This window comes from Myodes glareolus, chromosome 13 (genome assembly GCF_982192425.1).
Source record: "Myodes glareolus chromosome 13, mMyoGla1.1, whole genome shotgun sequence".
Classification (NCBI taxonomy): Eukaryota; Metazoa; Chordata; class Mammalia; order Rodentia; family Cricetidae; genus Myodes; species Myodes glareolus.
The window spans coordinates 40531049-40552598 of record NC_142038.1 but is presented as its reverse complement, the minus strand read 5'-3'; the positions used below and the strand labels follow the sequence as shown (position 1 = coordinate 40552598).

The window sequence follows — 21550 nt, the reverse complement described above, 5'->3', positions numbered from 1 at the left end:
TAGGAATCCAGTTGGTGACAATCTGTGGCGGTTTGTAAAGAGATGGGTCATAGCTGTCTGCACTGAAGATTACATGAGAGACACAGAAAAGCTAGGTGACTAAAATGGCTTGTATTTATAATGCTTTAAAATGTCACAGACACTATAATGCACATTTTCTGTTTTGCTACCCATTAAGGAGGTGGATAAGCAGATGGTTCAGGTAGATGGATTTCTGTTTTGTATGAAGAAATCGAGATCTTAAGACCCTGTCTTAGCCAGGGATGAGGGAGCAATGGCTTACATGTGAAGCAAAGCAGGATATACTAGCTCAGTGCTCTGTCTGGTTGTTTTACACCAATGGTAGGCAGCACCCAGCTATGCATTAAGTTCTGGCATGGATGGGGTCAGGTCAAAAATGCGTACAGGTCCAGGTGAGTATCTGGAAGTGCTTTTCCTGAGGACACAGTGTGTTGATGTTTTTTGGAGGTCTGTTCTGGAGACTGGTGGAAACAGAGAAGGGCTCTTATTAGTTAGACACCGCGCTAGAGACTCATCCAGTTAATATAGCGATCATGTTAAGGATCATGGATACACACCTTTAAACTGAGTTCCCTCTCTGTACCTCTGAAGGACCCGGGAGAAGCAGAAGTGTGTCTCTGTGTTCTCTTTTCGCTCTCTCCCACGTTGGTGGTACTTTCCTTGCTCCCTTTCCAGCTTGGCTTTGCGTCACTGCTCTGTCTGTTCAGTGGTCTTTCAAGTCAAGTGATTAGTATTCAGGTCCCATAAGCACTGTGAGGCTGATTTTCAGGCCCTGTGGAGCAAAGGTGGCTTGGCTGAATCCTCTCGAAGGCTGTGTTGTCAGAGGCCTGAAACCACTGCACTTCGCAAAGCTTGGAACCTGAGATTTTTAGGGAACTGAATCTAAAACCACGTGGCCACACTGTTGCATCTAGCCTCATAAAGCTGTTTCTGCTGTGTGATGTTTCAAAGGGAACTGAAACTGTCATAGTTTTCCTCCCCTAGTTCTGTCTTTCCTGATAAACTCGTACTCTGTTATTAAATTCAAAGGAAGCGATTAGTTTCTACCATAATTGGGAGCCATAGTAAGCTAATAACTTTGGAAAGTATAAGGACCTCTCTGGTACCACAGGCTAACTGGTACAGCAGCAGTTTCTTGCCTGGCTCTGTTTACTGACTGTGCCTCATGGTGTGAACCTCATGTCTGGGTGCTTTAGTTTCCTTCTAAATAGAAAGGGGGAAAGGAAGGCAGGCAGGACAAGGGAAAGAAAGCCTTGTTTGTGCTCCATCGACACAGAGTGTTTAAAGATAGTGGAAAGTCAGTAAAGGATTTTCACCAAAATATGCTGTTTACTAGTTGAAATTTGTATGTTTTTAAATGCATGTTTTAAAAATGCTATCTTAAAATGACAATAAGGTTTTAAAAAACCATCTGGATATGGTGGCATATGTTGGTAATTACAGTACTTGAAAGGTAGGGCAGGAGGATCAGGAGTTGAAGGGCTACATAATGCCTATACGTATTCATATGTGCTACATAATGGGTTTGGGAAATATCCTGTGTCCTCCCCTGCCTCCCCACCAACCCACTGTTGACTCTTTATATATATGATTGCTTAGCATTCTTAACTTTTAGAATAGTCTGTTTAGAGACCCCTTTACTGTTGGATTTGACAGGCATGACAAGGCTGATCTACTGTGTCTAGAGGAGAGTTTACCGAGATCTCAGGTTAAAGGAGCCTGAAATTGACTTCCCATTAAGTCTAGGCTATTTGTGTTGATTCCTACAAAGTAGAAACGTGCTTAAAGTTGACTGTGTTCTTCTGTGCCATCTGAACCCACTCCTCCCTTGTCTTTTGTAGCTGGAGACGGTGGGATGGCAGCTCAACCTGCAAATGGCTCACTCGACCCAAGCAAAACTGCAGTCTCCTCAGGCCGTGCTGCAACTGGGAGTGAGCCAGGAGGACTCCAAGGTGAGAAACTGTGCCCTGGGGAAATGTTTGGTAGGTTGTTTCCTTATTGATAGAGGAGTCTGGCTTTAAAAATGTAAGTGTACTTCAGCTTATCTTACAATGTGCTTCTCTTACAGACCATTTTATAATGTCTTTTCATTTGTATGAAATAAAAATTTAATGGAGTCACTATGAAATTACTGGTTTTGGTGCCCCCCATGTGTGTATGTGTGTAAGCTGTAAGCTGCGTGCATAAAGAGAGAAGAACATTTGCTGTTGCCCAGCCAATGCCTGGGATGGTTGGATAATCTGAATTACATTTTGGGAATACTATGTTTTTGTGTTTTGGTCCTAACTCTCGCAAGATAGATTTTTGCATTAGCTTACATCAGAGGGCATCTCCTCCTTTATTATCAACTTTACAACAACCTGAACATCATTAGCAAAGGTGAAAGAAGTGTCATGGAAGGTTCCCCACTGTGGCATGAAGAGAAATATGTTTCAGATATATATATATAATAAAATCTATTATGTTTTATATTGTAATTATCCTTTTAAGATAGAAAAGGAGAGTAAGCCCCACCCCCAATAGATGACTGTGTTATTTGAGATGTTTGAATGGAACTGGGCACAGGGTGCTGTGGGAGATCTGAGGATAGAGAGGTTACAGTGACTGAATGTGTTCTTCCTGTACTATCTTTATAATGGGATAGAATGCACTTTGATAGCATGTTCACAATTAGGTATTATATCATAGGCATTTGTGTCTTTTTGAAGAACTGGACCAGTAGCTAGCCCAGGATATATAACCAGAAAATATTAGTATGATTTAAGTCATATATAATGTATTAGTTTCATGCAATGTTCCAGAATAATTTCCTTTCACTCATTTCACTGGAAAATGATGCAAACTTAACCGTAGTAGTGACATAATTGTGGCATGGTACCTAATCTTTGTAAGACTTTCTTTCCTATAACATGTATGTGTATCTTATAGGGTTTGATGCAGTAGGGTTTGTATCTGTGAGGATTGCATGTCTACTGTGTATAAAGTACTTACTCCAATGTGGTAAATTATCAGTACTGGCTGTTATCATCATCACCATCATCAGTACAATGTAAGGAGCTAAAATCAATCAATCAATCAGTCAGTCAATCAGTCATTCCATTTACTTCAGGCCAAAGTTGTTGCTAAATTGATTTGCTAATGTAGTTACTGCCATTTACTTTCCCTCCTGTAAACCTAGGAAGGTGTTCCTTTAGGTTTGGTGGAATGGTTTGGAAGGGATTGGAGTAGACTGGGGGTCACCATGGCATGTTTAAGTAGCCCTGTGCTGTCTCTGTTTAATCTCTTAATGACTACTGTATATTAACTCCAGGTAGCTACAGAGCTACAGCACTATGCGAGCTAAGAGATATTATTTTCAGCAAATATTAGAAATACTTTCAGCACCAAGGATTTCATAGTGCTTCTCTTTGGGGTGCCCAAGCCTCCCAGCTCCATTACATATGCCTTTATGTCTGTGCCCATGTCGTTGTGAGGGGGTGAGAATAAGGCAATAATACTTCAGCAAGACAGTCATTTTTTTAAATTCATATTGCCTAGAAAATCGATGCAGATGTGAAATCTAGATCATTTGTGATATGGGTCCAAGTATATTTATATTTTCCATGTGTTTCTCTTTAGAAATTTTGATTGCGTCTTATTACATATGAGCATTATTTAGCCTTGTGTGCAAAGCTAGCACCTCTGTCTTTCACAGTAGAAGAGCAAGGAGAGCAGCACCCACTGCGAGGGCTGTGAGCTCTTTATCCTGTGTGCAGATTGAGTCATTTCTTATCTTGCCCCCTCCTATGGCACCGTGTGGACTCGATCCAGCTAATGTTTCCTGGACAGTAGACACACAATGAAATGTAAAACCACTGTCAACCTGGGTAGGAGCATGCTGGGTCCAAGTGATTCTGGCCTCAAGGAACAGTTGACAGCTGCATCGTCTGCTCCGCTAGCTGCTGAGTTCTGCCTTGAGTTGGATTTTTTTCTTTACATTTCCCTGTTATCATGATTTTATCCTTTTATTTCTGCTTCATGTGGCAACTGTTCGATGTTTCTGTTATTAAAGACCAAAGACAGTATTGTGCGCGCTCTCTCTCTCTCTCTCTCTCTCTCTCTCTCTCTCTCAGTTTCCTATGTTCTGAGATGAGAATTCAGGAATTTTTGATAGGCCAAAGTGAAAGAGCAAGGACACGGAACAGGTTGTGAAAACCGCAGCGAAGGAGGAGCTGCTGTTGGATGTTAGGAGTTGGGACTGCGTAGGTTATAATGGGAAGTGCCACAAAGTACAGAATTATCATGTCGTAAAATCATTCATGGAAAATAGTAAGCTGTAAGTGGAAATTCTTTTAAATATGTATTTAATAGCATAGTTACCCTGAAAATATACACGTATTGAGATCCTGAGAAGATGAGAGTCAGAGTCAACGAGAGACTAGCTGGACAATGTTCACACAGTGCCATTTACCCCAGAGTCTAGTTTCTAAGGAGCAGGTTTTCCTGGTGTCAGCTTACAGCTCAGGAACCCGTTGCTTGCAATGGAGTTTTCATTTGCTTTCGTTCTAGATAACATTGTTTGGCCATGTTATCTTTGCCCTAAGAATATTTCTGTCTCAAGGCTTTCCTGTTTTGCTACTAATTTTATCATGAAACTTGGATGATTGTAGCTTTTGGACCGATCTATAGGCTAGTTAATTTCAGCTAATGCCCTTTGTACCTGTCAAGTGCATTCTGCAAAGTAAGGTGATTTTCTAGTTCACAGACACTTTAAAATAAGTTTTCTTGTTTCGTTATGGTTTTGTTTGGTCTATTTCATTAGGGGGCAGTAGAGCACTTTGCCTGCCTAACCGTTTCTGGCATTCACAATGTTATTTAACATAACATTCAAAGTAGTTGTGGGAAATGCTAAGTGTTTACATTTCTAATCTGTATATAACAATGGAGTTCTCCTGTTTCCATCAACAGAATTAATGCCAATTAATCAGATATGTATAGAACAAATAAATGAGATCAGCATGAGTCAGCTTTTGTTAATTTGCCTGTGATCGTTTGCCAAAATGTAATTTATTAAAAAGCCTTCTGCTGTGTTGACTTTTTTGTTTCATTCTGTCACTTACATTTATTTCTTTACCAGCAAATGGAATAAAATAATCCCCAAGATAAATGAATGACTCTGTTGGGTAATAGTTTAAACTACTTCCAGGCTAATTATAGTCTGTGGAATTAAAAAAGTAAATTGTGGAGAATACAATGTCATTTCTAACACGTGCTGGTAATTTTGAATATCATCAATGCTTTGAATATTCTAAAACACCAAAATACTTAAAATCTACATTTAATTTCCTTATCAGTTTGTTATTCAACAGAATTCTGTTTTATTAATGTAGTGATTAAAATTGTGTTTTATTCTTTATCCACAACTAAGATAAAATGACTTTCACAGCAAACTTTAATTTCTCTTAATGCTAAACTGTACTGTACTTAGGGTGCAAAAGGTATATGGATAAGTAATTATGATTTTGAGTAAGATACAGATCTTTTCATGCTGGTGTCTGGCTGGCACACTCTGTTTAGAGAGAGAAACGAGCTTCACTCTTTTACTGTTTGTAGTTTTCCTAACCACACTGAGAATGTGCTAGGTGTGCGCGCTACCTCTCGACCGCCAAGCTGCCTCCCACTCTGCTATTCATTTGCTCTGCACTAGACACTAGATATTGTTAGGTGTTGGTATTTAAAGCCTTTCTTCCCGTCATGACTGTTATTCTTTGATGGAGAAAGGGAAGTTCAGAGAGGTTAAATCCATTTCCAAGGGCATAAAGCTAGTAATCTGCACATCTAGAATGAGAAGCCAGGCCATTTTCCTACAGCGTTGATTGATGGGTACTGGATTATTTTCCTTTATTACTGATTTAGTGATCCATTTTGTAATATGTATACATTATTAAAGATGTTGGGGTTTTAAATTTGGGGTTTTATTGTTTTTTATCTTCTCAAGATTATGTAGATTCTGTTTCCCTTTTCCTGTTTTTGGAATTCAGTTAGGACAGCTGAATAGTTTGTTGTTGAGAGATACTCATTTAGTTCTGCAAAGGAAGTGTATGTTTTTGTATGAATGATATTTCAATAGACCCTACTTTTTTTTTTAAAAAAAGCAAATCTTGGTATAAGGATATAAGGATTAGATTATGTCATTGCAATATGCCTTTAAAACAGAGTTTGCTACTTAAAGGAGAAACGTTCTGATTTATTGAGGATGGATGTCTCAATAAGGAAAAAATATGTGCTTTTCAAATCTTGAGCTCTTGTTATGGCAATTTAAAATACTTTGATCTCCTTAAAGGTGATGTAATATAGATTGAATTAGATGTACCTAAAATGATCTCTAATGTAGGTCAGAATTTCCTAAAGGTATTTTAAGGTATCTATAGTACATTTTTATTAACATAAATCACATATAAGGATACTTTCTTATTCTTGATAATGCAGTCAAGATGATCTATGTGATTGGGGCACAATTCAAATGTGAAAAAGAACTCATTTCATTTTTAATCTCTGCTGGAAGCATTTTTATTATATATATTTAAGTTAAACTATCTACTATGTTAATATAAATATTCAAAATAACTGATTCCTGTAGATGAGCAAATTAGGGAGACTTTTACATCCTATAGGTAGCTTTTTTGTATGTGTGGTAAAAGCATATAAAATATATTTTCTCAGTGAAGTGTCAGTGTGTTTTTGATCCATCCCTGCAATCCTGGGATGAAACCCAGAGATCATGGTAGATAATTGTTTTGTTATGTTCTTGAATTTTTTTTTGTATAATGGTCTACCCTGTCCCTTTAAGAAATAAGCCCCACTCACTCCCTCCCCCTGTCCTCTGAGGCAAGCAGATCTTCCTTCCACTTCCAGCCTGAGTTCCTTCCTTCCAAAGAGTCAGCTTCTGCCTTGCTCCCTTCTCCCTACTTCTTCCCTCACCCCCTCTCTGTTTCTCTCTCTCTCTCTCTCTCTCTCTCTCTCTCTCTCTCTCTCTCTCTCCCTCCTCTTCTCCCCTTTCCCCTCCATAACACACTAAATAAATACCCACTTTATCTGCATGGCATGCCTAATAGGTCTCTGTCTCTTACCTGCTGCATGCCTCCCTGCCTGGAACCCGCTGGCTCTCGTTGGTCCACTGCTGTGCCCCTTAGGGAACTGCAACATTTTATTTTTACCATAATAATTTGCAGGTATTTTATTGAAAATGTTTGTTCTATGTTCATAAGGAATATTAGTATATATATATATATATGTGTGTGTGTGTGTGTGTGTGTGTGTGTGTATGTGATCTTTGTGTGGCTTTGATATCAGGCTAATCATGGACTCATAGAAATAATTAGGACATGCTCCTTCAGTTTTTATTTTGTAGAACAATTTAAAGAGTATCAATGTTAATTCTTTGAGGATCTAATAGAATTCTGCACTAGATCCATCTGGTCTGGCCTTTTTTTGGTTGGGAGATTTTTTTTTTAATTGCTGCTTCAATTTCATTAGGCTATATGAGTCTTTTTATATTGTTCCTTTTATCTTGATTTAACTTTGGTAGGTCATATATATCAAGAAATTCATCCATTTGTCTTAGACTTTCCAGTTTGGTGGAATACAAATTTTTAAAGAATGTTCTTATGATTCTCTGGGTTTCTTAGGTGGTGTTTATTGTGAGTATCCCTTTTCATCCCTTAGTAATTTGGTTATTCTCTCTGTGTCTTGTGATTCATTTGGCTAAAGGTTTGTCAATCTTGCTGATTTTCTCAAAGAAACCTGACCTTTGTATTGTTTTGTTTCTATTTCATTGATTTTGTGCCTGGGTTTGTTTTCTTTTTTATGTCCCATCTACTCTTCGGATGTTGTTTCTTTTTGTTTTAGAGCTTTGAGTTGTATTGTTGAGTTATTAATATGACATATTTCCAGTTTTTATATGTAAGCACTAACTCACCTATTAGAACCGCCATCATTGTGTCCTATAGGTTGGGTTTCATTTTCAATCAATTTCAAAAAGTTTTACATTTCCCTCTTAATTTATGCCTTCGCCCCATCGTCATTCAGCAGCGAGTTGTTCAATTTCCATGAGTTAGGATGTTCTGCTGTTCCTAGGATGTTGATACCCAGGATGCAGGGTGTTGTTTCCGTTTTCTTGTGTCTAATGAGATTCACTGTGTCCTTGAATGTGGCCAGTGTTGAAGAAAGTTTCATGAGATGCTAGAAAGAAAATATAGCATTTAGTGTTTAGGTGAAATGTTCTGTAGATGTCTCTTAGGTCCATTTGATTTATAACTTCAGCATTTCTCTTTTTTATCTGTATGACCTGTCTGTAAGAGTAGATAGAGTATTGAAATCAACACCACTATCACTGTGTAGGGTCAATATGTGATTTTTAGCTATAGTAGTGTTTCTTTTTGAACTTTGGTGCCATTGTGCTTGGTGCATACATGTTTAAAATTGTAATATCATCTTAGTGGGGTTTTTTTTGATATATAAGTATGCCTTTCTATATGTCTTCTGTTTAGTTTTGGGTTGAAGTCCATTTTGTCAGATATTAAAATTTATTGAGGTAGCCACACCTGCTTGCTTCATGTATCTAGTTGCTTGGAATACCTTTTTCTATCCTTTTACCCTAAAGTACTTTCTAACTTTTGGGGATGAGCTGTATTTCTTGTATACAGCAGAAAGATGGATTCTGTTTTATAATCTGGTTTATTAAAGTCTGTGTCTTTTTATTGGAGAATAGATAATACTAATATTGATGAGTTATTAATGAGCTGTGTTTTATTTTTAATTCCTGTTGTTGTGTGCCCTTTTCCTTTTGATTAACTGTTCTCTTGATTATTTTGTATGTGTGTGTGCTCATGGGTATAACTGGTATAGTTAACCTTCTCTTCAGATGGAAATTTTTCTTCTAGTGCCTTCTGCAGAGCTGTATTGGTAGATTCAAATTGTTTGAAATTGTTTCTATTGTGAAATGGTTTTCTTTCTTTGTAGATTGTGAGTGATAGTTTTGCTGGGTATAATATTCTGGCATGTGTAGTTTGTCAGAGCTTGTAGTGTAGTTGAAGTTTCTCTGTGTCTCAGCAGTTGCTTCCCAAATAACCACTCATAGTCATAATATTAATTATAAATGCTCAGCTGAGAGTTCAGGCTTATTATTAACTAGCTCTTACAACTTAAATTAACCAACTTCTATTAATCTAGATGCTGCCCTGTGCTTGTGGCTTTTACCTCTCTTGCAAGCCCTGCTTCCTCCACCTGGCTGGTGACATCTTTGATTTTACCTTTTCTTCTTTCCAGCATTCTCTGTCCTGAAAATCCTTCCTAGCTATCACCCAGCTAGCTTTTTTATTAACAATGAGAGCAATGTATATTTACAGTGTACAAAGATTGTTCCAGAGTATTGTACAAATCAGTCCAGGTTCTTCTGACTTTTAGAGTCGCCTAAAAAGTCATGTTATTTTAATGGATCTACCATTATATGTAACTTTGTCTTTTTCACTTGCAGCTTTAAATTTTTTTTAAATATTTTGAGATTATAATATAGTTATATCATTTCCCCTTTTCTTTTCCTCCCTCCAAACACTGCCAAATACCCCTCCTTGTACTCTTTCAAGTTTTTGTTCTCTTTTAAAATTAATTCTTGTTAGATAATACACATATTTATGTCTAAATACATGACTACAATCTACTCAGTCTGTATAATGTTACTCATATGCATATGTTTTCAGGAATGACCACTTGGTATTGATTAAACAGTTGGTGTGTTCTTGCTGGGGAAGAGTATATTTCTCTGCTCTCAAAATTCCTTAGTTGCCTGTAGTTCTTTGTGTAGGTTTGAGACCTCATGGGCTTTCCCCCATCTGTGTTAACATGTCTGTTATTGTTTTCCTCTGTGCAGCTGTTAATACCTTTTGTTATTCTGTACAGTAAGTGTTTCAAGTCTATGTGTTCTGGAGCATTTCTTTCATGATCCTGTCTATTTATGTTCTCTCTGCCTCTTGTACCTTGATGCATAATGCTTTCTTTGGTCTGGGAAAGTTTTATTAAAATATGTTTTTTTTTTTGTTCTTTTACTTGGGTTTCTCCTTCCTATATGCCTATTATTCTTAGATTTGGTCTTTTCACAGTGTCCCAGTTTCCTGGAGTTTTTGTGCCTGGGCGTTTTTTTAGATTTAACGTTTTCTTTGAATTATCTGTTTCTTCTACAAATTCTCTCCCATGTGTTGTAACCTGTTGATGAGGCTTACCTCTGGTTTGGCTTCTTGGGTTTTTCGTTTCTAATTTTATATCAGTTTGGTGGGCTTGTTGTTGTTGGTAGTGGTGGTGGTGGTGGTGTGTGTGTGTGTGTGTGTGTGTGTGTGTGTGTGAGAGAGAGAGAGAGAGAGAGAGAGAGAGAGAGGGAGGGAGAGAGATTGAGACATTCTATTTGTTAAATTTTATTGCCATGTTTTGAAGTATTTTCATGTTTCATTCAACTTTAAGTTTTCATGAAGGCTTTTATTCCTCCTTTTCATCCTTGAGCATATTCATAATTGCTGGTCTGAAGTCCTTGTCTTATGCTTCAGCTAAACTGTGTTTCTCAGGGCCTATTGCAATAAGGTTACTGGCTTCAGGAGGAAGCATATTGTCTTGGCTGTTCTTGTTTGTGTTTCTGCACTAGGATCTAGGCATCTGGAGTTAAATATATTTGTTGTTTAAGGTATTTGTTGGGTGAGTGTTCCATTCTTTCATTGCTGTTGTCCATTCTGGGACCATCCTAGCCAAGTGTATCTATCAGCTGTGAGTTCCTTGGAAGAGAGTGGTTCTGTTGGTCCTTGCAGATCACAGAGGATGGATATGGGTTAGAAGCAATGGCTGAAAGGGGTGGCAGAGGACTAGAGGGACTGTGGACTCTAGGTCTGCACCGAGATGCTGGCTCCCAAGGGAATGTAGGTGGGCTGGGGGAGGGGCTCAGGCTGGCGTGATGCAGCAGGTCAAAACAGGCTGGAGAGGCCAGCATGGCGAGGAGAACAATACAGGTAGCCTACCTGGGTCTTAGCCAGATACGGTAGCTGTGGAGCTCCTAGTAGAGTTCTTCTGCTGGTCACACAGGGAGTCCCAAAGAAAAGGAGATGGGTCCGAAGGAACGGCTGAAAGAGGTGACAGAGAACTGGGGAGCATGGCTTAGGTCTGAAGTTTATTCTTTACTGAATGAATCCTTTCTTTTCTGTCTGTGGGTAAGATCCCTTTAGAATTTTCTCCAGTATTCCTTTAGTGTATCCTAGATGATCTTTATTTCTTCACCATTTTCAAAGGATAACTTAGTTGTATATAGTAATTTTGGTTAGCAAATATTTATTTGTGGGGCTTGAATTTTTTCTGTTTTCCATGAGTCAGTCTTTCATGATTTCTTCTGAAAGATTTGATGTGATTTTGATGAACTTTCCTTTGTGAGTTGGTCCATCTTCCTTCCATCTCTAAGTTTTCTTTCCATGTCCTACACTCTTGTCCTTTTAATTACAGTGTGTCGTGGGGGGTGTTTTCTGGCCATTTAATTCTACATGAAGTTCTAGGTGTCTACCGTACTTGTATGGCTCATCTTTTCTGTATTTTTGGGAAGTTTTGTCTGTGATTTCATTGAATGGGTTTCCTTTAGTTTCTCTCCAAGCTCCGTACATGCTATGGCATCTTGGGTTTGTTTTTCCTAGAGGTCATGGTTGTTCCCAAATGCATGAGCCTTCACTTTCCTCTGCTGTACAGTATGTACTTCACCGCTATAGCCCTGTGTGTTTGGGAAGTTAGTGTGGGCTAGTCCCTTGGCCCCGCTGATTCTTGAGGTGGCTGCTATCTTAGTCAGCAGAAAGGAGAGGCACTGTGTCTCGGGTATGTAAAAGGTACAGGGCTTCAGCTCTCTACCTGAAATCTTTGACTGGGCGACCTCTCTTATGGAGATTTCCCCCATGGCTCCAGCTGTGTGAAGTCTGTTGCGGCCTTCCTGTTCATTTTTGCTTAAAGCTTCGCTGAGATAACTTCCTGGTCCTACTTCATTGCCCGGTGTTGGATGTTGGGCTCTGCTGTTTCTTCTACAAATCTAAAATCTGATGGTTCTAGATTTCATCTGGTCTGCCCGTGGTTTGCTGTTGCTCTCTGTGTGTGGCATGCCATCCACCTCTCTGCAGCCACACCCCCGATGTTGTGCCTCTGAGCCTTGAAGACTAGGGTGAATGCTGTGCACTTTCCCAGGTTCCGGTACAGTCTTGTAAAAAGCCAAGTGTTCTTTTGCCTAATGTGAATGTGGTTACATTTTTATCACCATTTAAACGTCAAGAGTTTTTTTTTCCTTCTACTTTTAATCTTTTGTGTGCGTTTACTTCTTTTGATTCTAAAGTACAAGAAAATATGAAGAATGTAAGCATGTACCTAGAACAGTCTTATTGAGCCTTTTTGCCGCAGACAGGTGAATAGGGAGGACATTTATAGCTGTCTTAGCTCTGCCAGAGGATATTGTGCTTCCAGTTATGCAAAAGCTACATAATAGCCACCCACTCGGGCTCTTTAGTTCTGCATAGTAATGATATGTAATAATAGGACTGTTTTCACAGCACAGTGCATTTATGCTTCTCTTTTATGGTGCACATTCCTTTATGGATAAAGTATTACTGGATTCTGTGTACTTTAGAGAGACAGGTTAAAACACCAAGAAAATAGTAAATAAAAGATGGACATTTGTTGTAAGAAAATTTATGTCAAGAAATAAACCTCACCAAGACTATAAGGATAGCAGAGACAGTGAAGAAATGAAAGTACAGAGCTGTGGGGGTGAGGGTGCTCTGGTCTAGATCACACAGGGCTGTGGGGGTGAGGGTGCTCTGGTCTAGATCACACGGGGCTGTGGGGGTGAGGGTGCTCTGGTCTAGATCACACGGGGCTGTGGGGTGAGGGTGCTCTGGTCTAGATCACACGGGGCTGTGGGGGTGAGGGTGCTCTGGTCTAGATCACACGGGGCTGTGGGGTGAGGGTGCTCTGGTCTAGATCACACGGGGCTGTGGGGGTGAGGGTGCTCTGGTCTAGATCACACGGGGCTGTGGGGTGAGGGTGCTCTGGTCTAGATCACACGGGGCTGTGGGGTTGAGGGTGCTCTGGTCTAGATCACACGGGGCTGTGGGGGTGAGGGTGCTCTGGTCTAGATCACACGGGGCTGTGGGGGTGAGGGTGCTCTGGTCTAGATCACATGGGGCTGTGGGGGTGAGGGTGCTCTGGTCTAGATCACACGGGGCTGTGGGGGTGAGGGTGCTCTGGTCTAGATCACACGGGGCTGTGGGGGTGAGGGTGCTCTGGTCTAGATCACACAGGGCTGTGGGGATGAGGGTGCTCTGGTCTAGATCACACAGGGCTGTGGGGATGAGGGTGCTCTGGTCTAGATCACACAAGGCTGTGGGGATGAGGGTGCTGTGGTTGAGATCACACAAGGCTGTGGGGATGAGGTTGCTCTGGTCGAGATCACACGGGGCTGTGGGAATGAGGGTGCTGTGGTCAAGATTACCCGGGGTTGTGGAGGTGAGGGTGCTCTGGTATAGATCACACGGGGTTGTGGGGATGAGGGTGCTGTGGTTGAGATCACACAGAGCTGTGGGGATGAGGGTGCTCTGGTCTAGATCACATGGGGTTGTGGGAATGAGGGTGCTGTGGTCAAGATCACACACTGCTCTTGCTGGGGACCAGGGTTCAGTTCCCGGTACCGATGTCAAGGTGCTCACACGTGTCTGTGACTTCAGTTCCAGGAGAGTCTGATACCCTCGGCCTCCAAGGGCACCTGCACACACATGCACGTACTCACATATACACACATAATGTAAAATATTAAAACACACATTTGTAAAAAAGGGACAAAGTTAAAATAAAGTTAGGTCAGTGATGTGTTCTAGTGTAATTTTCAATGAAGGAAAAGGGAGAAGTGTGCTCGTTGCCTCTGGTTGGTAAGTCCAGACTGGGACCATTGAGGCTGAGGAGCCATCAGATTTACTAATGGTGCCTGGGCATTTGCAGGCACCTGAGCTACCTCATTGTTTCTCCACACTGTCAACACTGCCACTTCTTTCTCTCGGAATGGCGGAGGCTGGAAATGGCTGAGGGTGGTGATAATGGCTGTGCGGAAGCAGGACCCTCCCTGCCTGACAGTCTCAAGTTTACACGGACAAACAGCCTTAGTCCATCCATTGCTGTGTGCCAACCGTTGTTCTGTGTGATCTTATACTGGGCCTTTCATTCCCAGAAGGACTGAAAATAATTTATGATTTAATAAAGTAGCTGCTGTGCTTCCATGGTGATTACTTTGTTTCCTGTCTTAAGTAAGATACCTGATTCGTTCAATAAATCCTATTCTTACATTCTTTATGGTGCTGTCTCGCTCATAAACACTTTGATGATAGCCTTGAAACTCCCCTGAGGACCGGCGGTTTTTTTTCCACTTGCCAGCTGTGGAGTGAGACTATGGCCCTTAGAAAAGACTGGGTTGAGGCTTGTTCTATCCACTGTGGTAGGGCTTCCTATATGATGGAATTCTTGCAGTGCTGGAGAGTCAGAGAATTCTGGGGACCAGAAGAGACGGTATAGGGTTAGCTGTAGCATAGGTCAGCAAAGTGCATGTAGGCTCCATGTCTCCTGAGCCATAGACAACTTGCAGAAGATGATTGTCTCATTCAGAGGAGACTGTTCCCCTAGGTAATGCTATCACAGCCACACTATGCTGTTGTTTTTGCTATTTCCTTAATTAAGCGTGTAAGAGTGCGCATGTCTCTTTTAACATCAGAGTGGTCTTTGGCATGCTTGATACCCTCGAAACACATGAGACTTTAGCATAGGTCGACCATTGAAGAGTCAGATTTTTATTTTCTTTATTTCATGCCCACTCTTAGGTTTACACCTGTTCAAGGCCTGGTGAGTAGAACTGTCTACAGTTTCTAGTGTTTCATTTCTGTTTCCGTTTACAATTGAATCCATGCATGTACATCTTAGCATCATAGTTAATCACTTGACTACTCTGTTGCTCTGCTGTATTAGTGAGTGAGCTATATTATAGGGCTCTGTCCTCTTTATTTATTTATATATTTGGAACCTTTTGTTTCTTACTTCTTAAAAATTTAAAAAGCCTTACTCCAGAATGCTGATGCGCTTGCATGAAAGAACCACCTTGAGGCATTCTGCTTTGCTGGGTACAAATGTTTTTGTAAAAATCATGCAGATAAATAGGCGTCCTCTGTGACCTGGTGAAACAAAAAGGAAATGTGTAGAATAGTGTAGGTACTAGATTAATGTAAAGACCCATGTGGGGAGGATGTAGTCGATTGATGTAGTGATTGCCTAATATGAAGAATTCTAGTGTGTGTGTGTGTGTGTGTGTGTGTGTGTGTGTGTGTGTGTTGATTCAGATTCACTTGCTGCTAGCCAAGTTATCTTAATGGGTCTGTGTCAAAAGTGACTGCTTCTCATGGCTCCATACTCTTGGAGGTTTCCCGTCGCTGCTTGAGAAATAGGACTTCACCTTTATTTATATTAATAACATTTACCACCCGTGGGGTTTCTTCATTTCTGACCATTAAAATCTCTCATTAATTTGTACCAAAACAAATCTTGAAGTCAGTAATCCTAAGAAATTAAAGTCCTAAAGTGTTTTGGAAGAATTAGAACATTTGATTTATTGCACTGAAAGGGTACGGCTGGAGATTATTATTAAGTTTCTTTTTCTTCATGTTAATGATATTGTAAAGCATTCTCAGAGAGGGCTTAGACTTTATTGGTAAACAGCTGTGTGTCCTGAAAAAAACCATACCACCTCTTTGGTCTTCCATGTGAGCAGAGTGATTGCCTCCTTCTAGCTAAAAACAAAGAGCATTCATTTTGTTAGTGCATCTTTGGCAGTTAACAGAAGACAAAGTGGGCTGACGTCAACATTAGTGTACAGTTAAAGAAAAAAACAGAGGTTTTGGAATCATCACTGGTTTATTAACACAATGTCCAGAGACCCATGAGATGCTTGTCTCATGAAAGCTCAATTTCTCATCTGAAAGTTTGGACATAGTAGCCGCTTCCCAGGTTTTTGTCAGAGCTCAGTGTTTAGTAAAGGTAAAAGCATGTCTTACAGGGCAGCTTCCGTCTCTGATGGTCTCACCTTTGTAGCATTGCTATCTAGGAACTGCAGTACTGTTCCCCATAGTGGGGTCTGTGTTATATTCCACTGATGGTCAACAGGGGGGCTACTCTTTTGATTGTTGTTATATATTTTGTTTTAATTAGCAATAACCATCCGAATTTGTGTGAGGTGATAACTAATTGTTAGATTAGTTACCTAATCTATCTATCATGAAATAGGTAATGATATTGAACATTTTTATGCGCTTACTAGTCACTAGTATATCTTTGGTGATGTGGTTATTGAAGTCCTTTGACCATTTTATATCAAAATGGTTGTTCCTTTGTCATTGTATTTAGGGATACTCTATGACTAATTCTTGTCAACTAGTCTCTGGCTCCACCCCTGATCCTAGGTTGATTTTATTAGCACAATCTCGGGGTCTCATAGTATGAGCAAATATTTCATAACATTTGTTGATAGTGAGTGATGTTATTTTTTTGCAACTTACACACATGTACATATATGCATACACACATACAGGTATATTTGTGTGGGTTTAATTTTAAAATAGTTGCTCAGCAACTTGTAAAAGTTGTAACTGTTCGCATTTCTTCCAGAACTTAGCAGCAATAATCCTTTAGTGTTAGCCATTTTTGATGGTTTGGTGTACCATGTGGCTTTGGTATTTATCATCTTACTTGCTAGTAAGAGATCTCATCCGTGATAGTTAATTAACATTGGCAACTGAATGAGCTCACCTAGGAGGGCCTCTGATCATGCCTGTGGGGATTTATATTATTTGACATTGGAGGAGCCCCCCCCCACACCCCACGCTGTGAGTGGTTCCATTCCCTGGTTGAAATCCTGGATTGTGTAAGTGGAAGCAGGGAATTGAATAACAACATACATTCATCTCTTTCTGCTTTCTGATTACGGATGTGTTTGCGAACACTTCTTCAAGCCCCTGCTGCCTTGACTTCCCACCGCGATGAACTGTGCCTTGGAGTGTGAGCTATTATTTTATCTCATACCCTTTCTCTTTTAACTTGCTTTTGTTGGATAAATTTAATCACAGCAGGAAAAACTAAGACATCAACTTTACCTTTATTTCTCTTCTTCTTAGAGATGCTTTCATATTGTAGTACAGCCCAGAACTCACTTTGTATCCCAGGCCGACCTCAGATGCAGCCTGCCTGGCTCCCTCCCATACCCGTACCCCTGTGTTCAAAGACTAGCCTGATCAGCTTAGCTTCCTTTTTTTACTTGGTCATTGAGGAAGAGGTTCAAGAGGGTTGCCATTAAAATCTAGTTAAATATCTAGTTCTCTTCAAGTAAACGTTTAGACAGTTTGGTTTTCAGTTAGAATTTGTTATATTTCTGTAGTTTGCTCTCAGCGAGCGAGTAGGAGATTAAGTCATTATCTTTATAGTTACCATTTCATGATCTGACAGGGTTGGTGAGCCACATTTGGATTAATAATGTGTAGTGTATGAAGACCCTGTGATAAAGCATCAGTTGCCGTGTAGACAGTGGCTTTCCTCTCTGAGGTCCTATTTTGCTGACAAACATTTTGTCACACTTGACAAGTAACAGGTGGCAAGATCTTGTTGCAGGGAAGAGAGGGTCTAGGTCACCATGTTCATTAATTAAATCCAGAAATTTTCTTTCTCCCTGGCTAATCATTCTCATTTGACACCAATCTGTCCTCTGTGCCTCCAGTTTTCTTGCTGCTCCCTTTCCCCTCAGCCATGATTTTTTTACACAACATTATAATTTTAAAGTATAGTTTACTTTATATTATTTTTTCTATATATATTTTAAGAACTCCTCTTATAATTCAAAACTCACATGGCTTAGCATACCCATGAGAGGCAATGTGGTCTTCCACTGTGCTTGCTTGACTTCAAATTCATATGGAGCCAACCTGCTCCTTCTGCTGTAACTGTCAAACTGGTCTTGTTCTCTAAAAATGTTCCTGCCTCATGGCCTTTTGGACTTTCCTGTTTCCTGTGTAAGAGTGCTGTCTCCTGAGATAGCCACGTGGACTGCTGTAAGTCCTCACTCAAACATTGTCTCATCAGAGAGCCTTCGCGAACACCCTGGAAGTTATCGTCACTTCCCTCAGTTGCGGTTTAGTGACATTCTGTGGGTGCCAAGGGGCTGTAAACAGATGTGGACATCCCTGTTCTGGACAGCTCAACAGTGGGGTGGGAAGAGGATTTGGTTGCCATGTATTCCAGTGAGAAATGTGGCCAGCACCCAAAATGGTGCCCTACGTGTTTGATGAGTATGAACAGTAAAGCACCATGAACATTTACTTGCAGTACAGCCTGAACACACAAGTACGCGGGGTTGACTTTGTGTTTCCACAGGTGAGGCTGCAGGGGGAGAACACTCTAGAATGAGGCTTTAAGGAGCGAGTGAGAAAAGACAGCGAAGTCTGGAAAATGGGGAGGATGTGTGAGCGACGCTGCACAGTACGGTGAAATCCTAGCTTGACTGTCCATGAAGGTGTTTAATGTGTCTCCCCTGTTGCTGTTATTTAAAATTTAGAAAAAGATTAACTTTCATTTTGAGTAGACTGTGTTATGATCCTGTTGGGTGTCAGAGACCAAATCAGGAATATTTATTTGTTTTTTAAAATCTTTGTATAGTGTGTCTAACTTGTAACACACACCATGTAAAACAGTACATCATTTAATCCTTATTGTTAGCTGTCCTCATTGTTCTTTCCCACCACCCACCTTTACTGAAGAAATAGGAGAAGCTCACATACTAGCGAGTGTAACATGAGGGCCAGCTTGTTGGGGTTTGTGTCCCACCCAGTACCCCACAGCCAGCAAGTCCCAAAGAAAATCGCACACAATCTACATTAGGTTATAAACTGATTGACCCATTAGCTCAGTCTTCTTATTAACTAATTCTTACGTCTTACGATAACCCATAATTCTTGTCTGTGTTAGCCATGTGGCTCAGTACCTTTTCCAGCTGTCAGCTCACATGTTGCTTCTTCGGTGGTCTGGGCAGGAGTGGCGGAGGGAGCTTCCTGCTTCCCAGAATACTCCCGTTCTCTTTGCTCCACCTCTACTTCCTGTCTGGTTTTCCCGCCTATACTTCCTGCCTGGCCAGTCAGCATTTATTTAAAATATGATCGACAGATTACAGACAATTCTCCCGCACCAAGCGAGTATGCCTTGTTCTGAAGGCATTTGAGGACAGTTGAGAATGGGCGGCTGATGGACAGGGTGTGAATACCTAATGTAGTACCTGGTACACTAGCTGCTCATGAAGAGTACGTAATGAGATACCCAGGTCAGCCCAAGTGCATAAGGACAGCAAACACCAGGTTGTTGGCCTTGTTGGCTTTCTTTCCTTTTCCCATGATCCCATCCCCTGTCTAGTAAGTAGATAAAACTAGACCTCGAAGTACGGGGAGACTGCAGTGAGCATCTGGATGCGTTTTGTGAAGGGGAACTCATGAAACGAAGCTGTGTTTGCAGAGGCGAACTGACTGATTAGGACTCCAGTGATGTGGAGAAGTTGGAATGTTGCAGCTCCAGAGGCTAATGGCCTCTGGCTAGCTTTAGCTCCAGGAATAGCCATTCTTACCCATCTCTGTGTCAGAACTAATACCCTGTGACTAGCAGATACACACTTTCATTTTATGTTGTTCAATTGGATCTGGTCTAAAGCTGTTCTGCCCCCACCTTTGTTTCTGTTTCTGTTTTGAGACAGGGTTTCTCTGTGTAACAACTTTAGTTATTCTAAAACTCATTTTGTAGACCAGGTTGACCTTGAACTCACAGGGATCAGCCTATCTCTGCCTCCCAAGTGCTTGTGCCCACCATGCCCAGCTATTAACTTAGCAGACCCCTAGCTTTTACCAATCAGAAAGCTAGGAATGTCATCAGATAGCATCTTAGGCCTGCAGCAGAACTTCCCCATCTTGCCGTACCCACCTCTCTAATGCTCCCACCTCTCTAATGCACCCACCACTGTGTTTTAAACTTGCCTTGATTTATGACTTTCTTTATTCTGTAGAACCATAAAACCCCATGAAACTGCCTCTATGTTATAACATGGGGTTTGGGGTCACCTATACCTGTGACTTTGGCTTTAGAATAAATTAGGTTTTATTCTTTTTAAGGTAAAAACAGTTGGTTTTGTGTGTGTGTGATTGTTGTTTGAATTAAGTTTCAGAGTTATTATGACTTTTGCTGGTCACTGTTTTGAGGACAAACTGTGAATTAAAAAAAAAGTATGTAAATTCTGAAAATTTTGCCAAGCTAGTCCCTAAGGACTAGTTTTCATGCTTCCATAGGGACCATGGAAGCTCCCAAAGAATGGAAGCAACCAATGGTCCTACCCAGTTATAACACCTATAAACCACAGGAGCAACCAGCATGAAACAACTACCCCAGGGTATTGTAGGCACACATACCTTGGTGGTAGCCAACAGCTCTCTAATTGGAATTATGACCACTCAACAAGATTGAAGTCATGCCTGGTAGTAGAAACCTAGCCAACTAGCCAGGGGCAGTGAAGTCCTCGAGGACTGCTGCCAGTGGGAGAGAGAGTCTTCCTGGGGGGGAGAGAGTCTTCCTGGGGGGGAGAGAGTCTTCCTGGAGGAGAGAGAGTCTTCCTGGGGGAGAGAGAGTCTTCCTGGGGGAGAGAGAGTCTTCCTGGGGGGGAGAGAGTCTTCCTGGGGGAGAGAGAGTCTTCCTGGGGGAGAGAGAGTCTTCCTGGGGGAGAGAGAGTCTTCCTGGGGGAGAGAGAGTCTTCCTGGGGGGGAGAGAGTCTTCCTGGGGGGGAGAGAGTCTTCCTGGGGGGGAGAGAGTCTTCCTGGGGGAGAGAGAGTCTTCCTGGGGGAGAGAGAGTCTTCCTGGGGGAGAGAGAGTCTTCCTGGGGGAGAGAGAGTCTTCCTGGGGGAGAGAGAGTCTTCCTGGGGGGGAGAGAGTCTTCCTGGGGGGGAGAGAGTCTTCCTGGGGGGGAGAGAGTCTTCCTGGGGGAGAGAGAGTCTTCCTGGGGGAGAGAGAGTCTTCCTGGGGGAGAGAGAGTCTTCCTGGGGGAGAGAGAGTCTTCCTGGGGGGGAGAGAGTCTTCCTGGGGGGGAGAGAGTCTTCCTGGGGGGGAGAGAGTCTCCCCGGGGGAGAGAGAGTCTTCCTGGGGGAGAGAGTCTCCCCGGGGAAGAGCACACCAACTGTTATCCAGTACCAAGTGGTCATCCCTGAAAGCAACACAGAAGTAACATTATACAGACTGAGCAGGTTGTAGTTAGCTATTTATGGAACACACACACATACATAACAACAATTAGTGGAAAAAGAGGCCACGAATTTGAAAGAGATCAAGGAGGGGGTATATGAGAGGATTTGGAGGGAGGAAAGAGAGGGAAAATTGTATAATTGTA

At 41.3% G+C, this 21550-nt stretch overlaps 1 protein-coding gene across 5 annotated transcripts in view; it reads left to right on the top strand.

Moving 5' to 3' along the window:
* Positions 1-21550, top strand: part of Commd10 (COMM domain containing 10) — a 135244-nt gene that overhangs the window by 35574 nt on the left and 78120 nt on the right. For 4 of the 5 annotated variants that reach the window (XM_085699886.2, XM_048419330.3, XM_048419329.3 and 1 more), the window contains one exon: positions 1863-1973. The exons of the other annotated variant lie outside the window; for it this stretch is intronic. In XM_085699886.2, the coding sequence (XP_085556012.2) occupies positions 1863-1973 (111 nt within the window). The remainder of the gene's footprint in view (positions 1-1862; positions 1974-21550) is intronic. 5 annotated transcript variants of the gene reach the window in all.